The sequence below is a fragment of the Talpa europaea genome (assembly GCF_964194135.1).
Source record: "Talpa europaea genome assembly, chromosome: 7".
Taxonomy (NCBI): domain Eukaryota; kingdom Metazoa; phylum Chordata; class Mammalia; order Eulipotyphla; family Talpidae; genus Talpa; species Talpa europaea.
This window is the reverse complement of record NC_140074.1, coordinates 120578608-120601966: the sequence shown is the minus strand read 5'-3', so window position 1 is coordinate 120601966 and position 23359 is coordinate 120578608. Positions and strand designations below refer to the sequence as shown.

At 47.9% G+C, this 23359-nt stretch overlaps 1 protein-coding gene across 1 annotated transcript; it reads left to right on the top strand.

Annotated features, from left to right (window-relative positions):
• Positions 1-1401: 1401 nt before the first annotated feature.
• STAT5B (signal transducer and activator of transcription 5B) lies at positions 1402-21698 on the top strand (the record flags this gene model as incomplete). Its single annotated transcript, XM_084239325.1, has 18 exons — positions 1402-1529; positions 4605-4761; positions 5864-5953; positions 6825-6999; positions 8900-9030; positions 9251-9402; positions 9856-10011; positions 10311-10490; positions 10933-11020; positions 11095-11217; positions 11795-11887; positions 13996-14202; positions 15615-15709; positions 15808-15938; positions 17058-17228; positions 20614-20665; positions 20952-21059; positions 21572-21698. The coding sequence occupies 18 exons, from the start codon at positions 1402-1404 to the stop codon at positions 21696-21698; spliced, it is 2364 nt and encodes a 787-aa protein (XP_084095451.1).
• Between the last annotated feature and the right edge of the window lie 1661 nt (positions 21699-23359).

Below are 23359 nucleotides of genomic sequence, written 5' to 3'. Positions count from 1 at the left end.
ATGTGGAATTGCTTCTGAAGAGAGTTCTTTTTATCCAAGTCTTTCTTCTAGTAAACTCTTAGCCATTGAAATTTGATGTCATGGGTGATCTTACAGTAATCCCAGCCTTAATGCCGAAAGCCCTAAATAAAGCTGCACACTACTCAAATGTTCTATAGCGTTGCACAAGTCTAAAATAGGTAACTGGCACCCACCCCCCTTCATTGTTGGCTCACTGACTTGTCCTATAAATAGCTCGATGTTACATGATCAGGCAACTTCAACTAACTGAGAAGGGATTTTTTGTTTCCTAACATGTGTAGTTTTTTATATTCAACAAATTCATAGTCTAATTCACTGACCCCCAACTGTAACACAGTTCCTAGGAGAATTGTGCAAATTAGTGGCCAAATCATTTTGGATGGGATTCAAGATGGTCCTGCCAATCTTGCTCACAGATTAGAGCAACCTTCAGTGCTAGTTCTCTCTATGTTCAGGAAAACAACGCTGCCACACAGCCTGGGTAATCCCAGTGAGCTTCTGTTGAGTGGTTCAAATTTCCCAGGTAAAGGCATCATGGTGGTTTTATAAAATGGTGTTTCTGAAATCAAGAGTATGTTTTTAAAACGCACCCATATTGGAATATAATGCTTCTTGTTTCTTACTCTTAGTTGGAATGTTTTCATATCTGAAAGATTTTTAAATGTTGTAATTTAACAGCGTTGTTTCATAAATTCCCTAGCAACAACTCAGGTGAACCATGGGTATTTTTTTTTCAGCTAAATCAGTGCCCTTTGTGTATCAAGTATTGCTGCTTAGGTAATTAGCAGTCATACACAGCGTTCCTTCTGTGCTTTAGATATTCTTACTTTTCTTTTACTGGGTCTTTTTTGGAATGACAGTATATTTGCTACATTTCTTGAAAGTCAAAATATCAAATCTAAAACAAGTGATTTTTTTTTAAACCTCTGTGCTAATTATTTTTATCATCACTCTTACAATGCTTCCTACTCTTACACAAAATTTGGAACAAAAGTAAAGAATATTTTTCCACTATCAAATCTGTCAGCAGTTCTCCAATGCTGGTTTTGCGTTTCAGCTTATTAGGTAGGTTTGCATACATCTCATAGTCAGAGCTTCATACACCTAGTCGTAGATCTACCTCCCCACGGCCACGCTGAACATCTGCCCTTTGAGAGCATTTTAGAGCCAAATGTTTTTAAAACATTACAAAAGTTTACAAAAGATCAGTATCAAGAATACCAAAAAGGGTTTGTCTACCAATAAAGGCTTACCAGCATTTACCGCTAGCTTTGATAACTGTGTGAATATTTTACTCTCATGGATCTAAAAGGGGAAGAAGAAGAGGGGAAAAAAACCCACCAAAACTACTGATTTTTTTTTTTTAATAGATTGTAAACAATGGCTGTGTGGATCCAAGCGCAGCAGCTCCAAGGAGATGCTCTTCATCAGATGCAAGCACTGTATGGCCAGCATTTCCCCATTGAGGTGCGGCATTACCTCTCCCAGTGGATTGAAAGCCAAGCCTGGTGAGTGAGTGAAGGTTTTTATACCCTATATCATGAAGCACAAGAACATTGCATTTCGATTGGAAAGATAACATGATAGAGACTTTAAAAGTTGTACGTTTAAAAAAAAAATTACATGGCCCATGAAAAGGTACTTAAGTCCATCTTAGATTTTAGGAAGATGGAATGCCTCTTGAGATTTTAAAAATAGGATTGTGCCCTTTAATAGTAGATTATAGCTCAAAACATTAGCTAATAAAAATTTGTTAATTGCTGCTAAAATGCAATTAACAAATGAGTTTTGAGTGCTTTTAGGCTGTTGGGCAGTGTCATAGGAGGTAGTATCATAGAATGAGAAAATTAATATTCCTTGTTCCTAAAGAATTTCATGCTTCATGGGGCAGATAAGATATGCATGTATTTTAATAAAATGTACTATTAACAAATCTAACAATGGAATAACTGGAGCTTTTAAATTGGTATGTATTACATTCATACACATTGAACGTGTACCAGTATACAAGAAAATATTAACAATAGCTATGTCTTGGTGGCAGATTTAACGAGCATGTGTATTTTTCTTATTTTCCAAATTACTGTTTATTTGCCCAGGGGGGAATTGTTTTTAAGCTATTTTAGAATGAGCACAATGCAGAGGGCTGACAACAGAGCTTTCTAATCAGCAGCGTCCCTGCACGTACAGCAGCAGACTGTCTGCTTCTGTGCCCGTGGCCTGGAACGAGTTGGCTGGTTGCCAGGGTGCCAGCCTGAACCGACACATCTCCGGATGCTCGAGGCCTCCCCGCCGGGGCAGGGTCCTCCTCCGACAGCCGGGAGAAGCCCTGTCTCCACGCCACTGTTTGAGGAAGGCTGTGTACCCCTCAGTAATGTTGCCTTGGAATAATTGCAGTCTTGTGTTAGCAGCAGATTTCTGTCCAGAAACTAGAGAGCGCCAAGGCAAGGCAATTTTCTAGGCAATTAAAAAAGAAAAAGAAAAAAGTCTCAGCCTTATGTAATTAAGTGAGAAAAACGACGCGCTAAATGAGAGCATGTCAGCAGCCTCTCCCCTGGTGCTTTTCCACTTCCTTCTCATTCTCCTTTCTGGGTTAGTGATTTGGAGAGTTCAGAAAAACATGAGTAGGGCGTGTCTGATGATTTAAATTTTCATTTAGGTGTAAGGATGCTGCTGCTTCTTGAATAAACATTAAAAGGCTTGTGTTATTTTGTTGTTGTTTTTTTCACACAAGAAGTTTTAATTTATTGACCCTCTCATGAAAACTCTGCACAGTCGCCACAGTCTTAGCTTCTTTTTGCAGTGCCAATGCTGGTCTCGCAGCCCCTCAGGTCTTCTTCATTCTGTTCTGGGGTTCCTTTGGCAGTTTTCTTGATGTCTTTTTTCCCTCCTCACACAGGCCACGTCTGGCAAGTCTGTTCAGGTTCAATCAGTGGCGAGAAATCATAACTCAGGCCACGGTCAGTTGTCTTGGCCCCTCCAAAATGGGTTCTGTGTCCAGACACAAAAATGACATCTTGGGAGGTCTTGCACATTTTGGCTAGTTTTTTCTGGGCTCTCTGTTAGGTACTCTTGCCTTCCCAGGGTGAAGGCCCCACTGCTTGCCCAAAAGCAGTGGGCTGGTGATGAACTCCCTGGGCCCGAGAGTCTCTACGTCCCTCCTGATGGTGGTGGACCTTCAGGTGGCTAGTGGTGGGGGCTAGGGGAGAGGGAGAGGCTCTCAAGACTTGTGCTGATGTTAAGGAAAACCTGAATTTTATGTACTTTTTGTTTGCGTAAGAATATAAAGATTTGAATAAAAAGTCTTCAGTTCTGCTGTTTGAACTAAGAAAATTGCTTTTTTAAAACAGAGTTAAGCTTTCAAGTACAAAAGCCATGAGTTTTGCTCAGAGAATGGCTCTCTTCAAGAGCGGGTATGTTCCTCAGATGAGGAACAGGATTTGCCAGTAGAAACAGGCAAGGCTGCCTTCATTCCTCCAGGCTTCCATCTAGTACATGTTTAACTTAATACATAGCGTGTCACATACATATTTAAAACTTGGCCTTCTCGGGATACAGATTTGGGCATATTATTTGATGTTGGATGTTACTGTTATTTTGTGCTTCTGTTTGAAATTAGTCGCTGGCTGGTTTCAGGGGCTTAGGGGTGACAGAGCCTATAGCCACCACAAGATAAGCTTCAGACCTGGTCAGCAGTAACTGAACATTATTCCAACCTGACAGCTGTTTGGTTTCTCCAGTGAGCTAAGCGTTTTAGTACTGCCCAGCAGCAATTATTGCCTACGTTGTTTAAAAAAAGAAAGGAGAGTTGGGGAGGGGGGCAGATAGTGGGAGGCGGAAGGGAGCGAGCAAGAGGGAATAGAATGAATCCCATCCAATCCCTGTCACCAGTTGAGTGGCTCTGGGTTAACACTGAGCCCAAGATGGTTCCTCTGGCTCACGGGTAGAGTTAGTGTTGCCTGTGGGTCCCAAAGCTGCAAATAGTGATAAAAATGCGTGACTTGTCTAAATACTTGCATCTTCTGTCTTAATATATTATGTCCAGGGCTCCTTAGAACTAGCAGCAAATAGCTTTTCACCTACCTTAAGAAATGCTCTGTGTGAAAGTTAGCAACACACAGCACTTAGTCAGGCTGGAAAACACTCAGAGAACATTCTTGACCTTGTACCCCCTACACCCTTGAGGAGGTCACTATAAATAGGAAATTATCGGAGTCCTTATTTCCTTCAGAGTACACAACGCACTTTTCTGTTCATTCCTAGGAGCAGATAGCGTAGTCAGAAGGAGGAAGGAGATGTTGAAAAGCAGTTTAAAAATATTATAGAATATGTATGTAGAATATGTAACATTTAACATAGGATAGTATATATATGTTTATATGGTACAGCTTAAGGGAATTGTGGGTTAGAAATGGATTAATGTATATAGCTGGTTGATTTAAATGGGACCGTTCCCTAAAGTTTGCAGTGGGCGTTATGAAGAATTCACTTTAACCAAAGAAAAGGTGTGATGTGTTGAGGCTGCATTTATACAGGATTGTGTGCATGTATGTATACATATGTATGTAATTTTTTTCCCCTAGGGACTCAATAGATCTTGATAATCCACAGGAGAACATTAAGGCCACCCAGCTCCTGGAGGGCCTGGTGCAAGAGCTGCAGAAGAAGGCGGAGCATCAGGTGGGGGAAGATGGGTTCTTGCTGAAGATCAAGCTGGGGCACTACGCCACGCAGCTGCAGGTGGGTGCGGGCTGGTCACCCTCTTCCCGTCCCTCCGTGGTACCTGGGGGGGGGGGGGGCTCATCCTTCATCTAGTACTTCTGTTGAGATTTTCTTCTTCAACATTGTCAAGCTCCATGTTACGTGTTTAAGTTCTAATCATTTGGTTTTGTGATTAGTCTTACTTTCTAGCTTTTGATTTGCAAATCATTTCACATTGACACAAAGTAGCAAGAATGATACAAAGACCCTCTACAGATGCCCAGACTCAACTGTGGCTCACATTTGCTTTATCAGATGCTCTCTCTAAACACACACACACACACACACACACACACACACACACGTTTTCTTATCCCTTGAGAATATGCAGTGTATATCATGTTCCTTTTCTCCTATTTAGTGTGCATTTTCTACCTTCCCTTGTGTAGTTATAACACAGTGTCAACTTCAGTAAATTTAATGTTGATGCAATACTTTTAAGTTGTCTTATATCTTACAGTGTTTCCATTTTGTTAGCTGACTTAATAATGTCCCTGGAGGCATTTTTTCCCCCTTCAGCCCAGGATCCAGCTCAGGTTCACACACTCTGCAGGTCTCCCTTAGCATGGAATCATTTCTTGACCTTTCTGTGTCTCTAAATTACACTTACAATTTAAAATACCTTAACATCTCAATATTTTTAAAGGTAAAATGCGCCTCATTTTGGGTTTCCTCATGAATAGACTCAGGGTAGACATCAGTGATGGGTTCTCAAGAAGTGCTGTTGTGTCCTTCTCACAGCCTCCCATCCAGAGACACAGACAGCATCTCATCCTTGCTGGAGTAGTCATCATGCTGGCCAGTCAAGGGTGTCCAGCTTCCCTTGTGATGTGGTCGTTAGAAATTTATTTAACCTGTTTTTAAGTCTGATATCTTAGTACTTTAGGCAAGTTAAGATGCAAGAAACAAAATCATTTTACCTTCTGACTGTTATTGGGATTCCTTTTATGCGCTTTTCCTGGCTACACCACCATCTCCAGGGGTCTCCTCCGCCAAAAGATCTTGCCCCCTGTTCTGAGGTAGGGTTGGGTTCCCTAGCATGGAATGAAACAAAGTGAACGCTGCTGTTGGATTCTTCCAGAACACCTATGACCGCTGTCCCATGGAGCTGGTCCGCTGCATCCGCCACATCCTGTACAACGAACAGAGGCTGGTCCGAGAAGCCAACAACGTGAGTGTCTGTGGGTCTGGGCGGCGGGCTTGGGAAGGCCTTTTTGCACCTCTCTCAGAGCCCAGCTTTGTCGAGGCGGCTCAGGGTATGTCTACTGGTGTCTCTATAAATACAGCATGGTCCTGAGGGGCACAGAAGAAACTGAAGACTGGCCTGTGGTCTTCACTGATTTATAGCCTTGATGAGATACACACACAAATCAGTGCAAAATAATTTATCTCCAACTGAATAATTGTTGAATAAGGAAAGGCATGCTTATATTCATGTAAGATTACGTAGGAAAGAATTAGGAAAACTTGCCTCTCGTCTCCACCAGGTGTTGAAGGAATGGGCCCGCCAAGTCCCTTGCATGGCTGGATCCACAAAGGCCTGTTGGTGCCTCCCCTGTGACTTTATTCTGGCGTCTCCAGACACTGCCTCTGAGAGCTTCACCTTCTCCCCCCAGTCACAAGAAAGTCTTGAGGGTGGACACAGACAGTGTGTTTCCATTGTTACCCTACGGTGTCCCAGCTTCTGGCACAGTCTGTGGCCTTGGGTCAGTGCATGTGAAGTGTGGGGTCATCATCATTGGCAGGAAACCCAGGTAACTCAGGCACATGTTGAGTTCTGGTTTCTCCAGAGAGGACATATGCGGGCCTGTTTGGGGTCCTCTGATGGAGGCCGGAGTGTGTGCTGTGCTCTGTGAAGACGCCATAGTTTGCCAGCTCACCTGTCTGCTTTCCCCCAGTTCTTACAAATGGTGTTTGCAATTCCACTGACTCAAAATTCAGTTACAGGTTCTGGCATTGGCTTTTCCTTGAGACCAGGCCCATGGGGTTCTCCACCCTCCCAGCCAGCTCACGGTGTCTGCTCTCTCCCCCACTGTGTCCAGGGTACCGCTCCAGCTGGCAGTCTCGTGGACGCCATGTCCCAGAAACACCTTCAGATCAACCAGACATTCGAGGAGCTGCGACTGGTCACGCAGGACACAGAGAATGAGCTGAAGAAGCTGCAGCAGACTCAAGAGTACTTCATCATCCAGTACCAAGAGAGCCTGAGGATCCAGGGTGAGGCTGCTGCGGCAGGACAGTGTGTCTTGAGAATGGAGCAAGGACTAGAAGGAAGCTCAGATTGGATTGAAGGAGAACCAGTCTTCACTCAGAGGCATTTACTTTTCTCTGGATGGAATCATTTGCATTGAAGGCAGTGCTGGGAGGATGAAGCTTAGAAAGGCAAGAAGACAAGCGGTTGCCCTTGGAGAGTGCGAGGTCTTGCTCAGACTTCCCACACCCAGGGAGCTCCTGGTGGGAAGGAGCACACAGTCTGAGTAAACAGTACCCAGCAATACTATTGTGTAGAGGAGGCATTTTATAAATGTTGTTTCGCTGAAATGCTAAACTTCCTAAGCAGGGACAATACAAGGGTCAAGGGACTTTGTGTGGTGATGAACTTTTAATGTTCTGTAGTGTTACTCAGAGATGCCTCCTGGGCCAAAGCACATGGCGCACTTTCCCTCTTAAAGTCCTTATAGACAAAGACTCTCCTTCCACTTGTGAGTGGCTTCATGCTTGGCTACAGAGAACTACAGTCTGGAGGCCATGGAGCCCCACCAGCGCCCCCTATTGGACTTGTAGGCATTTGGCGTGCAACTAGAGCTCTCTTCCCTGCTTGCATGCCCAGCTCAGAATCCTAGAGAAACCTTTGCTCCACCAACCAGGACACAGACACAGAGCTCCTCCAGACCATGCACTTGGGCTTGATTACATAACTGCATTGATACTGACTCTGTCTGCACATTAGAATAGAAAGTATTTGAGGGGGAACTGTATCTTTTATCTCTGTACCCTGAGACTACCACATTGCTTAAATCCATAGTAGGCTCTGAGTAATTTAGGGAGGGTGATCCTACCATGTCTTCCTTCCTAGACTTATCCCAGAGAAGGCTGGCCTCTTCCTAGATTAGGAGAAGGAGATTTCAGGCTATTATTTCTATCCTGGGTGTTTCACTGGTTGACGATATTGATCTTACTCTTGGGTTTTCTGTTTCCTAGGTATGGATTTGGGTTTATAGCTATTGTGCAATGTCAGTTCAGTCTCAGTTATCAAGTTCACCCATCAGAAACACAGACTATTGATCTGTTTGTACAAGGGAAGGTTCAGCTCCCTCCAACGGAGCAGACAATTGCCTCATGTCTCTTGGCTTCCTTCCCAGAAGTTTATGCAAATTGCCAGGAGAACCTGAGTGGGTCACTTGCATGGAGAGATGGGGTCCAGGTGTTGGGATTACCACCAACTCCGTGTGAGTGGAAGGGTCCCGAAGGCCACCCAGCCCACCCTACTATGTTCTGTGCCAGAGAGTCCTTTTCCTGCTCAGTCCCCTCAGTGACAGTCGAGGCATCTCTCTCAGCCTCTTCCAGTTCTTGGCTTTTCCTGGGAAGAGCTAGAGTTGCTTTCATCTGACCCAGCATGTGTGTCCCCTGGGCAGGGTCTGGGTCAGTGTGACATGGACCTCAGAGGCCTGCCAGGCTATGCTGACACTCACAGCCTCTTGACTCAGTCCCAGTGATGACTGTGGGGTTCAGAAAGGTGACTTTGGAAAGAAGAATGGGTTTGCAAGCAGGGGAGGGTATGTAGGTGGCTTCAACTGTGGCGATGTGGCTCCAAGCCCGACCCCCACATGGTGTGAGGAGAGCTGGGCAGCCAGCTGTGTGTTTGGTTGGGGGGAGGCCATGGGCAGGATCCTTCTCAGCTGTGCCCACAAGCTGCCATCTCCCCACTCCCTGGAGGGGAACTCAGGGTCAGGAGGCCAGCAGCAGAGCCCACTCATCTCTGCACCCTCAGTCCAAAGTCTCCTGACCTGCTGTCGGCCAGAGGTATCCCTTGAGGGTCTTGCCTCCAGAAAGATGAGTGCGGCTCTGCTGGGCTTCCAGCTGATAATCATCATAGGTGTCCTGTCCCCCCCTCTAGCTCAGTTTAGCCAGCTGAACCAGCTGAATCCCCAGGAGCGTATGAGCCGGGAGACGGCCCTCCAGCAGAAGCAGGTGTCCCTGGAGGCCTGGCTCCAGCGCGAGGCCCAGACGCTGCAGCAGTACCGTGTGGTGAGTGGGAGCTGTGTCCTGCTGCAGGTGTGGAGGTCACATCCTGAGCTGTCTGGGGGCCTGAGAGAGGGTGGAGCCCTCTGTGGGGGCTTGTGGTTGCACAGCAGGTCGGGAGGGGGCAGCCTGGGCCTGGGGCTTGGGCCTGGCCCTGCCTCCTGAGGGAGGCCTGCAGGCTTGTCGCCTGGGAGCCAACAGGGCCTGCTCCCCTGCCTCCCCACAGGAGCTGGCCGAGAAGCACCAGAAGACCCTGCAGCTGCTGCGGAAGCAGCAGACCATCATTCTGGACGACGAGCTGATCCAGTGGAAGCGGCGGCAGCAGCTGGCGGGGAACGGAGGGCCCCCTGAGGGCAGCCTGGATGTGCTGCAGTCCTGGTAAGGGGCATGGGGTTGAGGGGCAGGATGGGGGTGGCAAGGGCAGGCAGGCACTCAGGGGCTGCTTCCAGCTGCTGACGCTGCTTCCCACTGGCTCCCTCTGATCCTGACAGTCTCATCCCAGCAGGGGTGCTGCTTCCCGCGATGGACTTTGGTGTCCACATCCCATGCCACCTCCCCGGGATCAGCGTCCCTGCTGGTGAATGGGGCAAGGCCCAGGCTGTTTGGTGCCAATCAAGGTCACTCCTCCCCTGTATTTCCCTGCTTCTGGAAGGCGGGGAGCTGTCTCTGCTCAGTGGCTAGGAGAGGCAGCTAAGGCTCCCAGCCTTCCCGGGTAGGGGTACGGCTGGGTCTCGGGGGTTCTCTCCAGACCGGGAACCTCTCAGACTGCGGCCTGGGGCCTGGACAGAAGGAGCCAGTGACCTTCCCATTGGCCCTGGGGTCCCCGTGCAGGTGTGAGAAGTTGGCCGAGATCATCTGGCAGAACCGGCAGCAGATCCGCAGAGCTGAGCACCTCTGCCAGCAGCTGCCCATCCCCGGCCCAGTGGAGGAGATGCTGGCGGAGGTCAACGCCACCATCACGGACATCATCTCAGCCCTGGTGACCAGGTGATGGCTGCTTCTGGCCTGCGCCCCGCAGGGGAGGGCAGCCCCATGTGGGCGGTGTTGGGAGGGCGGGGGCAGCAGATGGGAGCCCAGAGTTGTGCTGGAAGCCTTGTCTCTGCCTCACGTCCTCATGGCCTCCGGCCCCGCTGCTCCGGCTGCTCCTTGTGGTCCTTGTTCCCTGCAGCCCAGGCCGGCTGCTGAGCTCACTCCCTGCCCACCCACCCTCACTGCCTCCTTCTCCAGCTGAGCCCCATGGTGGGGGCCGGGAGGCCAGTCCCTGAGCACATCCCGTGTCCCCACAGCACGTTCATCATCGAGAAGCAGCCCCCTCAGGTCCTGAAGACCCAGACCAAGTTTGCGGCCACCGTGCGCCTGCTGGTGGGGGGGAAGCTGAACGTGCACATGAACCCGCCCCAGGTGAAGGCCACCATCATCAGCGAGCAGCAGGCCAAGTCGCTGCTCAAGAACGAGAACACTCGCAAGTACGTGTGCCCCCTGCTGCGGCTGCCCGTGCCAGGGTGGGGCACCTGCTGCCGTCACAGCCTAACCTGTGGCTAGGGACAGCAAGGCCTCTCCACGGCCACTTCCTCCAGTCCTTTCACTGGCAGTATGTGGTCCCTTCTGAAGCATAGCCGCCCCTCTGTAGGAGGCGTTGGCTCTCCTGACCTGTTCAGCACTCAGAGCAGGAATACTAGCAGGAATACTGTTTCGTACAGATGGGGAGGCTGCTTTTACTTTTAGTCTAGCTGCATCCAAGAAATCATCTTGTATATTTTATGTGTATTTATTTCATATTTTTTACAGCTTGTATATTCCCTAGATGACATGTTTTTAACTCTTTATTTCCTCCTACGTGAAACTTATGACCTACCCATGTGAACTGAGATTCTCTGTGGCTTGAGAGCTGAGTTGTCTGATTTGCAGTGACTACAGCGGGGAGATCCTGAACAACTGCTGTGTGATGGAGTACCACCAGGCCACGGGCACGCTCAGCGCCCACTTCAGGAACATGGTGAGGGGGAGAAGGGAAGCACACGATTTCCCAGTTGCTTGAGGGCCTCCTCATCTTCCCTTTCCCCTTTGTAGTCCCTGAAACGAATTAAGAGGTCTGATCGTCGTGGAGCAGAGTCAGTGACAGAAGAGAAATTTACAATCCTGTTTGAATCACAGTTCAGTGTTGGAGGAAATGAGTTGGTTTTTCAAGTTAAGGTAAAGCCTCCCCTTACCTCTGTGTGTGTGTGTGTGTGTGTGTGCGCGCGCGCGAGCGCGCGCGTGCATGTGTTTACTTTGTCACAAAAGAAGTTTTTGAACATTTTTTATTATTGATGAATGGAATGTGGGGAGACCTCATCCTCAAACTGTATCTCTTAGATTCTCTTGAGACACACGCAAGAAATAACAAACTGAAGTAACTGGAGATACAGGTGGAAAGTGAATCAGGAGAAACGTCACTCAGGATGACTCTGAGTGACAGTGGTGGCTTTGTCTAGACATTTGCTACTTACTAATTTTTGCCAGGAATGTTTTCCATATGCTCTCCTCCCTCCTGATAAAGTTCTCTGTGTAACTTTGAGAGACTTATCCATACTTCTGAGACATCTAGTCACACCTCATAAAATATCTAAAATTTCTAAGATTGTGTTAGTGTGAAGTCACATCCTTCCTGGAGCCATGCAGATTCTCTGTTTACTGACTCTTAAGGAGAAGAAGAACGTGTGGGGGTGGGAGGAAGGGGAGACGGGACAAACGTGCGGCTATGAGTCTCAGCCTGCCCCGTGTTTTCCAGACCCTGTCCCTCCCGGTGGTGGTGATCGTTCACGGCAGCCAGGACAACAACGCGACAGCCACTGTCCTCTGGGACAACGCTTTCGCAGAGCCTGTGAGTGAATTCCTGGGGCCTGAGGGTCTCAAGATCTTGATGCTGGTGTCATTAATCTCATGTGTCACCCTCCTCCCCCAAAATACAAGGAAAATGCTGTTTTCTTGTTGGGAGGCAGAATAGAGAGCATGTGGAAGTGGAAAGAACGTAGGCTTGACTTCAGGCCAAGCATATTCGAATTCAAGCTCCACCAAGTGGGGCTTCACTTTACCTCTCTGGGCTGAAGTGCCCAGTAAGTGCCTGCAAAACAGGGACAGTAATGCTCCGTAGCACTGTTCGGGTGGTTAAATTAGGTAACAGACAAAATGCTCATCACCTAGTCTGTACTTGCTGTCATTTGGAATATTGGTGAAACCATGAGTGGAATTTTGTATTCTCAGGTTCCTTGTAGCTGTTGGGTTTCTCAGGAGGTCCCTGTAGCTTAGAAATTGATTCCTGTCATCTTCCAATAAACGGTTTTTATTGAGAGTGGTTTTTAATGTCTTCCAAGTTCTAGATTCTGTGGTTCCAGGTTTCTCAGGAGGAATGAGAGGCTTTGTTTAAGGGAACAAATGTGAGTTTTGCAGATTTAGGTACCTAGATGCTCTCTGAGTACCACTAGCGTGCTGCTTAGGGAGCAGCTTCACAGCCTCCAGCAGGCAAAATTCTGTGTGTTGCATATTTCCAGTAGACGTTAGTCCATAAAAACATGACCAAGGGTTATAGCTGTTACCTGGGACACAGGAATCTGACTTTCTCTAACTATGACTCTCATGTGATTTAGCATTCCCAACGGTCCTCTTCAGAGAACAATATTCATAGTAGAGAGGTGTGATTTCTACCATGGCAGAAGCTCTACCATGCTTATACTACAAACCCTGGTCCTTTTAAACAATATCTGCCTCCATCTGTTCTGCTGAGTCTTCTGGGTAGGAAGCCTTCTCTGTCTGACATGTCCACTGACCTCCGTCCCCTCACACCTCCCGTAACACGTTGTTGCTGAAGTATGTTGTCTAAGTGAATAAGCATTTTAAACATTTTTCTGTTACGTTAGTGACTAGTGCACATCTTAGGTTGTTTTGAAATAAATACATGTGTGAATTTACAAGATATTTTTGCGTATGCATCATCAATGACATAACTCCGTTGCAACATCATTTAAAATGGCTGAAGATTTGAGATCAATATGTGCATGTCCATCTCTGGGGGTCTGGTTAGATATGGTATTGTTCTTCCATGCTGTAGAATATTTAAAGGGCATAAAAGAAAACGAGGAACTTCTTTAAGTGTTAGTTAATATGAGTTCTCCCAGTGACCGTATCAAGTGAAAAAAAAGATGCAGAACCTGTGAATTTAATGCTACCATTTATATATTTTGAAATGAAAGATTATACATGTACATATCTATCTGCTAGTATGTATGTATAGCATATCTTTGGAGCTATACACCAAAAAGTAGCTTACATGCTTTTGAGGGAGAGGAACAGAGGGGGCTAATGACTTTACTGTGTAGCCTCCTATGGTTTTTAAATTTTTTATCATGCAAATGAATTTCCTGTTCAAAAAATTAAAGCTAAGTACTATGGCTGAATGGGATGAAAAGCAGTTTATTAAAAATTCATATTCAGACCTGTCTCAATGAACTCACCTCACTCCCAGCTCCACTCTCCCTTACTAGCTTGTCTCACTTTGAGCCAGAGGTCTGTACAGGAAGGTGTCAGAGGCAAGGGTCACACTTGTGCACACACGTGTCTGAGCACGTGTTCCGTGTGTGCATGCACCTGAAGTATTTTGGATCCTAAATTCCCATTGAATTTACAGTAATAAATAATTGCCGATCCCGGTCCAGGTTTGTTTTCATGGCGACTGGATTAGACTGAGCATTGCGCTGCTCATTGACAAAACAGGAGGTGATAGCAGGAGGTGACCTGAGTTGTGTGTGAAGATGGTAAAATGGAATCTTCCGAATGCCACAAAACCGCACCCCCCTTGAAAACCCAGACTTATCCACAGGCCTGACAAAAACGAAGGTCGCAAGCTACTTCCAGCCTTTGGTGTTTGTCTCCTGCGGGTTGAGGGCATAAATCACGCCACTGTTTCCTCATAGTGCTCTGGCCTCTCTCCCCCAGGGCCGGGTGCCATTCGCCGTGCCTGACAAAGTGCTGTGGCCGCAGCTGTGTGACGCGCTCAACATGAAATTCAAGGCTGAAGTGCAGAGCAACCGGGGCCTGACCAAGGAGAACCTCGTGTTCCTGGCACAGAAGCTCTTCAACAGCAGCAGCAGCCACCTCGAGGACTACAGCAGCATGTCGGTGTCCTGGTCCCAGTTTAACAGGGTGAGCGCCCAGCCGTTCCAGCCGCCATCCCTCAGTCACTCCCAGCCAGACGCTTCCAGGAGTCTCCCTGCCCCGGTCCCAGTCTTCATGCCCCTAATAAAACGTGCCCAAAGTAATAGGAAACCTCCAAGTAAAGGGACAACCACATTCTTTCTGGGTAGGGAATCACATGTCTGGCTGTGTCAGTAGGTTGGGTGAGTGTATGGCTCCCGCCCCTGTTGTGTGAAGCCGAGCTCAGCAGACGCTGATGTGTCTCCTCATGAGGAGTCAGACTTTGTGGTGCCTGGAGTCCCCAGCTCTGTCCTGCTGACTCTTGTTCCCTGTGCGTAACGAAAAGCCCCAGGCCCCTCAGCCCACACAAGGGGCTGCCGGTGAGGAATGCAGTTTCACCAGCATCTGTTTATTCACCTGTCAGGTCTTTGATTTTTAAATTTAACTTTCATTTCTTTTTTTTTTTATTTTTTATTTTATTTATTTATTTATACAAGCACTGGGTACAGTCAGAAGCGCGGGAGGGTGAGAGAATTCACCAGAGTCAGAGTGGGGAGCAGAGCAGGCAGAAGGACCGAAGTACACTGCTGAGGGGAGCAGCGGGCGGCAGAAGAGGTCTGCACGCCATGTGGGACCCTCCCTCAGGTAGCCGGGGAGCAGCCAGGGATCAAACCGGCGCTGCAGAGGCTGCAGGCAGCTTCACAGCCCAGCGCTCAACCGCTGCGCCACCAGGGGAGGCCCTAACTTTCATTTCTTTTCTGCCTCTTTTCTTTAAACGCTCTAGTTGAGAGACCTCTGAGTCCACATCTTTTAAATCATTGTGTTAACAGTTGGCCAGCAGGTTTGCTGGTTGTCAGAGGAGGTTCAATAAGGTGAAACAACGTCTCCACGAGCAGTGGCTGCTGCCCACCCTGGAATCAGCTCGATGCTTGCTGCTGCTGGTCCCCAGCTAGCAGCTGGCAGTGGAGTAATCCTTGGGGCACCATGGAGTCGTCCAGTCCAGGTCACACTCACAGAGGACCTGGGCATCTCGCTAGGATGCAGGCACTGCTTCACCTGCATTTCTCAGAACTTGCTGCTGCTGCTGCTGGTCACTGACCACACATCGGAAATAGCAAAGTCCTGGTCATCCAGATCCCAGGGAACTTGTTTGTGGCAGGGTCCACTGGGTGATGGTCACTGCACTTGGTTGGGTTTCTCCTCCTTCCAGACTTCTTTCTGGAAGTATTCTTTATCCTAACTAACATAAGGGTTTTGGTTGTAGGACTGTTTGGCAAAGCAGACAGGCATGCTTATTTGTTTGACCCTGCTAGTGCAGATGTTTTTTTTCCCCACCCAGTTTTTCCCAGTTAAAGTATATTCAGGTAATATTCCACATGACATCCTTGCCTCCCTGTGTTCATTGTTATGTCTCCAACCAGGAGAATTTACCAGGACGGAATTACACTTTCTGGCAGTGGTTTGACGGTGTGATGGAAGTGTTAAAAAAGCATCTCAAGCCTCATTGGAATGATGGGTGAGATTCATCATTTCTTAGTTAGCAATAGAGTTTGAATATCTTTCTGGCATTAAAACATCACACTGTGCTTCTGCTCCTTTCGCTTTGTGATCCAGAGCTATCTTGGGTTTCGTGAACAAGCAACAGGCCCATGACCTGCTCATTAACAAGCCCGATGGGACCTTCCTGCTGAGATTCAGTGACTCTGAAATTGGGGGCATCACCATTGCTTGGAAGTTTGATTCTCGTGAGTACCCTCCCTTTTTAAGACTCGCACTAACTGCTTTTGTTGCAAATTGCTGTCACAATTTATTGCATATTTATATTTGTTGGGGCCTGTAATGAGTATGGGAAACACAGACGTGTTACATGTTACACAGCAGGATGTGTAAAATCTTATTATGAGAAACACAGTTCTTGATTTTGAGAAAGACAAACCCTGACGTGACTCCCAGTAATACAGTCTCCAGTGCAAAATCTCTGCAGCTGGGGCCTTCCTGGTGGTGCAGGGGGTTAAGTCTCAGCACTATCCACAGCCACTGCAGCATGAGTTCGATCCCGGCCAGGGAGGTGGCCCACATGGCACAGCAGACCTCTCCTGTCTCGCCCGCTGCTCCCCTCAGCAGTGTATTTCAGTGGATCTTCCTGTGCTGCTCCCCACTCTGTCTCTGGTGAATCCTCTCACCCCTCCCCACACCTCTCGCCTACACCCCAATTCTTATATGCATAAATAGTTTAAAAAACAAAAATTTCTGCAGCTTCCCTTTGAAATGTTTGCATTCTCACTACTCAAACTTGTGCTTATTTCTGTGAAGAACTGCTTAAATGATCGGGAGTCATGAAAGTAGAAATAACATGCCACTTGAAGTATTCTTTATCCTGACTAACATAAGGGTTTTGCCACTGATCATCCCCACCCTAGAATGTCAGTTCTTTCCTCTGGTCTGCACAATAAGAGTAGCTTGCTAGGTTTTTTTTTGTTGTTGTTGTTTTTGTGACTTAAAGATTTTAATTGCTTTTGGTAGCTCTCGCATGTCCTCTGGCCATGGACATGGTTCCTAGTTCTCCTGTGTTTTTGTACAGGGAATCAAGAATTAGGGCCTATAGGAACTGTTTCTTCTTCACAGAATACTTTTTGATCCTAAAATTACCTGAGCTCACTGCATCCCCAGGGAAGTGGTGTGTGTGTGGCCTGCTTATCTACCCAGGACTTTTAAGAGTTACTTGATCTACAACCTGTGCTTATTTAAACGATCTTTATTGGGATAATTTTAATGGAGAGTTTTGCTGTGTTAGGTATTTGAGTGTTAGCGTTTCCCATTGAGAAATAATGTTTAGAGTATGATTGTTCTGTTTATTCACCTAGAGGAAAGAATGTTTTGGAATCTGATGCCTTTTACCACCAGAGACTTCTCTATCCGGTCCTTGGCTGACCGCCTGGGTGACCTGAATTACCTTATCTATGTGTTTCCTGATCGGCCAAAGGATGAGGTGTACTCCAAATATTACACGCCGGTCCCCTGCGAGCCTGCCACTGGTAACAATGTTCGCATTTTGATTTGGTTATGTTGTGATTTTTGTGTCATTTTAGTTGTGTGTCTGTGTGTGTGTCTGTCTTAAAAGAACCTGCACAATTAGTATCTAGTTATTGCTGTTTGATCATTTTCCAGGGCACATGTAAAGGTGGGGCTGTGTTCTTCAGGCACATAGGAAATGCACCTGCTAGCCCCAAGCATCAAATTGAAGGGAACAAAGTGTTTTTAATACATACTTAGGATAAATAAAGTTGGAAAGGTGAAACTTTTTTTTTTTTTTAAACAGAGGCAGTTCGTTCTTTTTTGAACATGAAAGTATTATCTGTTGTAAAATTTCCAGAAAAGTAAAAGATATATGCAATGCCTCTCATCTAGAGATTTACCACTATAAAAAATTTGGTCACTGTTCTCCCAATCTATATAGGTATGAATTCGCCATTGATTCAGGAAGTCTGTCTCCAGATGCTTATTAAGTACTTCTGGGGGGGGAGGGGTTACAATTTAGTAGCAGAAGGAAGACAATAAGTAAACCAAAAAGTGTGTTTAGTGACAGCTACTATGAAGACAGATAAGCGAGATAAAGGGATAGAGGGTGACAGGGGAGAGGATGGTGGTGACATTGCCATGGGGGTCAGGGAAGATTATTCCAAAGAGGTGAGAGCAGAATAGGCCTGAGCTAAGAAAGGAGGCTAGCCACATGGGGGTCCAGAGAGAGGACATTGTAGGCCTAGAGGACAAGTGCAGAAGCACTGGGTGGAGATGAGGCTGGTGTGTTTGCAGAGTCCACCAGAGCCCGGGATGTCCCAGCTGGTGGGCAGGGAAGGACACGGCAAGAAATGAGGGCAGGGCCACAAGAGGGGCCGGTGGGCCCACACATGCCAGTCTGGAGTCCAAGGTGATAGCATGCGTTGTCTTCTGTGACCTGACTGTTTTTTCACTTAAAAATATATCATCGGGGCCTCCCTGGTGGCGCAAGGGGTTAAGACACAACCTATGAAGCTGTCCGCAGCCACTGTGGCACGAGTTCCATCCCCGGCCAGGGAGCTACCCACATGGTGCAGCAGACCTCTCCTGACTCACCCGCTGCTCCCCTCAGCAGTGTATTTCAGTCAATCTGCCCGTTCTGTTCCCCTCTGTCTCTGGTGCATCCTCTTACCCCCCACATCTCAGGCTTGTATTCCCGTTCTTGTATGCATAAATAAATCTTTAAAAAAATATATATCATTGGCAGAGTTATAGGCCAGTAAATATAACCGTACATCACTTTAGTGATGGCATAGAATTCCATGGCATGTGACTCCATGCCAAGATACTTACAGTTTACTATTGATATGGAGATCATCTAATATATGCATCTAGTTCAACTATTTCCTGAGGATAAGTTCCTAAAGTAGAATTTGTGCCAAGTGGCATGCGCTCTCTAAGCAGTTTGACACCTCTTTTCAGACCAGGCCCCCCAGAATACGGAATCCCCTTCCCTCCCACAGGGGGTATTTGCATCTCCATCCTCCAGCCAGTCCTGTCTGTTTCATGCTTGCCAGTCTATTGGCTTCAAAATGGTATCTTAGTTCTTATTTTCCTACAATGACAGTAATAATTAGAGTAATAATAGCAGCTAACATTTATTACTTACTATGTGCCAGACGCTTTCTGAGCAGCTTCACGTAGTATCTTATTTAAGCCTGAAAACAGGTCTGTGAAGTAGCTGCTGTGTTGCTCCCATCTTATATATGTGAGGAACTAAGGTACAGAAAAGTAAAATATTTTGCCAAAGGCCTCATAGCCAAGAAGTGGCCGAGCGAGGCTCTGAGCTCACACGCTGCAACTCCAGAGCCTCATTTCTTTACCACCACACTCGTGGCCGCTTGGCCTTTCTTTTGTGAAGTGTGTGCGTGTTCCTTGCTCACTTTTCTCTTGGAGATCTTTTTTCCGCTAATGATGTCTAAGTATTCCCAGATAGTAAATAACCACCTTCTTGTAAGGAGCAAATATTTTTCACAGTGTATCATTGTTCTTTTAACATTTGTTGTGTTTTGCTGAAGTACGAAGACTGTAATTTCTTCATACCCCAATCTGCCATTCTTTTTCCTATATAAATTCTGCCTTTTGTATCAAGTCTTCCTGCCCTAAGATAATGTTTATGTCTCTATGTGGAGAAATAAACCAAAATAGTCTTAGATTTATGTGGTGTTTTGGATTATCCTTAACACTTTTTTTTCCTCAGTGCAGCTAATCTGGATTTTTGCCATCTATTTTTTACAGCATTTCTTGGGTATTTAGTCTGCCAAGCTATAAAAATTCTTTGTAGACCATAAAGTACAAAACCCATGAGATGCTATAAAATGATAGACCCTGACATTTGGAAACCTAGAAGAAGCAAGTTAGGACCACAAGAAATTTGCGAGCGGTATAGCATTGCCCCGTCCTGGGCTGTTTCCTGGGTTGTTCCTGGGCGCTCATCCTAGCCTCCTTATTGGGCTCGTGGTCTAACCGAGTAAAGATGGCACCTGTTCCGCCCACACGTGCCCCCAAACTGCTTCCACTCCCTGCCTGTAGAATGTCCATACCTGCTGCCTACTTTAGGAAAGGTAACACGGCTGACCAGATCGCCTTGGAGTTTATCGCCTAACCCCCCACGTCCCAGTGGGGATTCCGTGGCGAAAGAGAGACTCAGCACCAGCATTCTTGTCACCAGGCACGGGGAGCAGGCAGCTCTCCCAGGATGAGTGACCATCCCAAACGCAGAGACCCCAGGGCACGAGAGTCCACAGGGTCCTGGAGGAGTGACACCCCCTTTCCTCAAAGTAGAAACTCAGAGAGTAGCTTCAAGGATTATCAAGTCAAATGCATTCTTCGCAAATGCTGAGAATATTTTGTGCAGCCCCTGACAAGCGTTTGTAAACTTTCTGCCTGAAATCCTCCAGTGAGAAGGGAATCACTTCTCTCCAAGACAGCCCATTTCTTTTTTGAACAGTTGTAATTCTTCCTCATAGAACTAAAAATGGATTTTCCTGTGGCCTGTTGTTCCGAATTTTGTCCACTGAGCCCAAATCCTGTCCCTCCCGCCCCTTCATCTTTAAACTTTTTAAGACTTTTTTTTCTTTACTTAGTATGCATTAAAGCTTGAATCAGAGCGGTGTGTTTCTGTGATTTGAAGATTTGATTAACAGATACCAGCCAACTTGGAAGATATCTTAGCTTGCAGATTTAGCCCTGAGGCGTTTCCTCTGCCAGCTCAAACTAATAGATGCAGATAGTACTCCCCTCATCCCCTGAGGTAAAATGAGGGGCTTGTGTTGTATCCTAAGGAAAGTTGTGATTCTTAAGAGAGATTGCATTTTTATTTCATTTGAGAACTTTGGTTCTCATCACCTTTCTCCTCGGCAGCTAAAGCAGTGGACGGGTACGTGAAGCCGCAGATCAAGCAAGTGGTCCCTGAGTAAGTGTCCGGGTCCAGCTCTGGGCCTGCCCTGCCCCCACAACTCCCCCCATGGGCCCACAAGAACACATCCCCTCCCCCCAAACCTGCCTCAGCCCCAGGGCAGGAGCTGGGCTTGATCACAATGAGGCTGGCACCCAGGACCCCTCTCCTGCAGCCGGAACCCCTGGTCCAGTAGGGCACTCAGTCCTCCTACACCCTGAAGAGACACAGAGACCCCCCTGAGCCCTCCCCAGGGGAGCTGCCGCCCCAGGCCGCTGAGGCCCTGCTCTGCCTTCTCCTGCAGGTTTGTAAATGCCTCTGCAGACTCTGCGGGGGGCAGCGCCACCTACATGGACCAGGCCCCCTCCCCAGCCGTGTGCAACCAGGCTCACTTTAACATGTACCCACAAAAGTAGGTGTTCTCCTGGGGCTCTGTGGGGAGGAGTTGGGGGTTTGTCCTCAGGCTGGAACCCAGGGGGTGGATGGGCAAAGGAATCCAGAGGTCCTTTGGGTCAGAGACCACCCGGCCGCGGTCCAGGCTCTGACACATGCACAGATGGGAAGGAGCGATCAGACCAGAGGACACTGGTAGCTTAGCATGGAGCTGGGCGACTGTCATCTGCTCGCGTCTCCCGTAATGGAGATTCTTCTTGCTCTGCGTGAGGACTGGATGGGGTTTGGATGTGTCTGGACATCCCGTGTGAGGGACAGCTGGGAGGGGTGTCTTAGTCTGAGTCTCTCTCAAGCTAGCTCCCTGAGTTCACATCAGAAGTGGGTCCTTTCCTCTGAAGCCTGGGCTGAGGGTATAGGCTGACCTGGCCATTCCCTTAATGGGGTGCAGTGCTTGGGGTGGTCTCTGCTGTTAGTCGTTGATCTCTGACCCCCTCTCTCTTGCCCCCTCATCCCTTCTCTTTCCCTCCCAAGCCCTGACCCTGTCCTTGACACCGACGGGGACTTTGATCTGGATGACACAATGGACGTGGCGCGGCGTGTGGAGGAACTGTTAGGCCGACCAATGGACAGTCAGTGGATCCCCCATGCACAGTCGTGACCCCCAGGCTCCATCTTCAGCTTCTTCATCCGCGTCAGAGGAGTTACTCTTGTGGATGTTTCAATTCCATGAATCGCTTCTCTTTGGAAACAATACTCATAATGTGAAGTGTTGATACTAGTTGTGACTTTAGTGTTTCTGTGCATGGTGGCACCAGTGAAGGGAGTGTGCGAGAGCGAGTGTGCGTGCGTGCGTGTGCGTGTGTTTGCATGTTGTTTCTCTCCCCCTCGCTGTCCAGAGTGTAGCTGTAGCGGTGGGGCCACAGAGGCTGTGGTTTGGTTGTTTCAACGTTGTACACAAAGATTGTTCCTTGAACCCTGGAACTCGGCCATGTGTCTTGAGGGAGGCTGAACTTTGACGTGTGGCGTTCAAGTGAGAGAAAGACAAAGGGGGGAGAGCACCTCCTCTCTGGGGAGCCTTTGTCACTGTGTCTGCCAAGCCGTTGATGTGTAACCGTGATTATCTCCGCCTTTCTTCTCAAGTATAGAAACTGCCTTTTGACAAAGAAAGCCAGCCCTCCCGCCTCCCCTCCCCCCTTCCCCCGTTTTCCCGGGAAGAGACGGGAAAGGGGAGACATTCCACGAGAGCGTGGGAGCAAGAGGGGTCTTAGGTGGCTTTCTAAATAACACCCATCTTAATGTTCTCTCCCCCCACTCTGGAATTGCCACTGTGTGCCTGTGCGTGTGCACATGTGCAGACGCGTCTCACGAGCTACAGGAAAGAACCGAGGGTCACGTAACCGAAGCATGCAGTGCCCACGTCCCCTGTGTCCGCCAGAGCGGCCTGCCCAGCCTTGGTTCCAGGCATGAGAATGCCGGCCGGCCACCCTGCGGAGCTGCGTTGGCTCTGCCCAGCCGTGTGCCAGCAGCGACACAAGCGAGGCTTCGCGAGGGCTCGTGGAGGACGCTTTGTAGCGGACATTGAATGGTGTTTTTGTCTCTAGATGGGACTTTCTTTTTTCCTCTGCCCGCCCTCACATGCCGTAGGAGTCTCTTCCCGTGCCAGGCCCTGTGCCGCCCGCGCCAGGCCACTGCGTTGCCCTTCATGTTCATGCACCGACCACGTCTTCATAGTGGGTGGCAGGGGCATGCGCGAACCAGGGCCGCATGTCCAGCGGTGTCGTTGCCCCCAGGTGTGGGGTGCTGGGGGTGCTGGGCGTTGGTAATCTGTGGGGGGACGCAGTCAACAATTTTGCTGGGAAGTTTGGGTAACTGCAAACATAGAACAAAAAAGCCTATGCATAATGTTGCCCAGTTTCTTCCGTAGCTGCACACCTGAAGGAACAGCCGTGGCAGGCGAGTGGGAGGTGGGGGTCAGACAGAGCTTCAGGCTAGGCCTACAAGGTCAGCCCGCCCCCTCTCCAAGAGAAAGGCAAGACCACACCTGGAGAGAATGGCGCTAAAGACCTTATTTTTATACACCCCAGTACATAAGCAGATATTTTTTTTTACAAAAATAACTGAATTTATCAGTGTTTTGATGTTAAAGGAAAATATTCCTCTGTGGTAAATTATTTATTGGAAGATGATTTTTTAAAAGCTGCTGTTGGCCCTGGCTTGTTTTCATACACTGATTTATTTTTCTATGCTGGGCAGTAGAATCTCTGCCTCGGAGGAGCAGGTTGACCCTCCACGGGTGCCAGCATTGACACAGGATGCTGC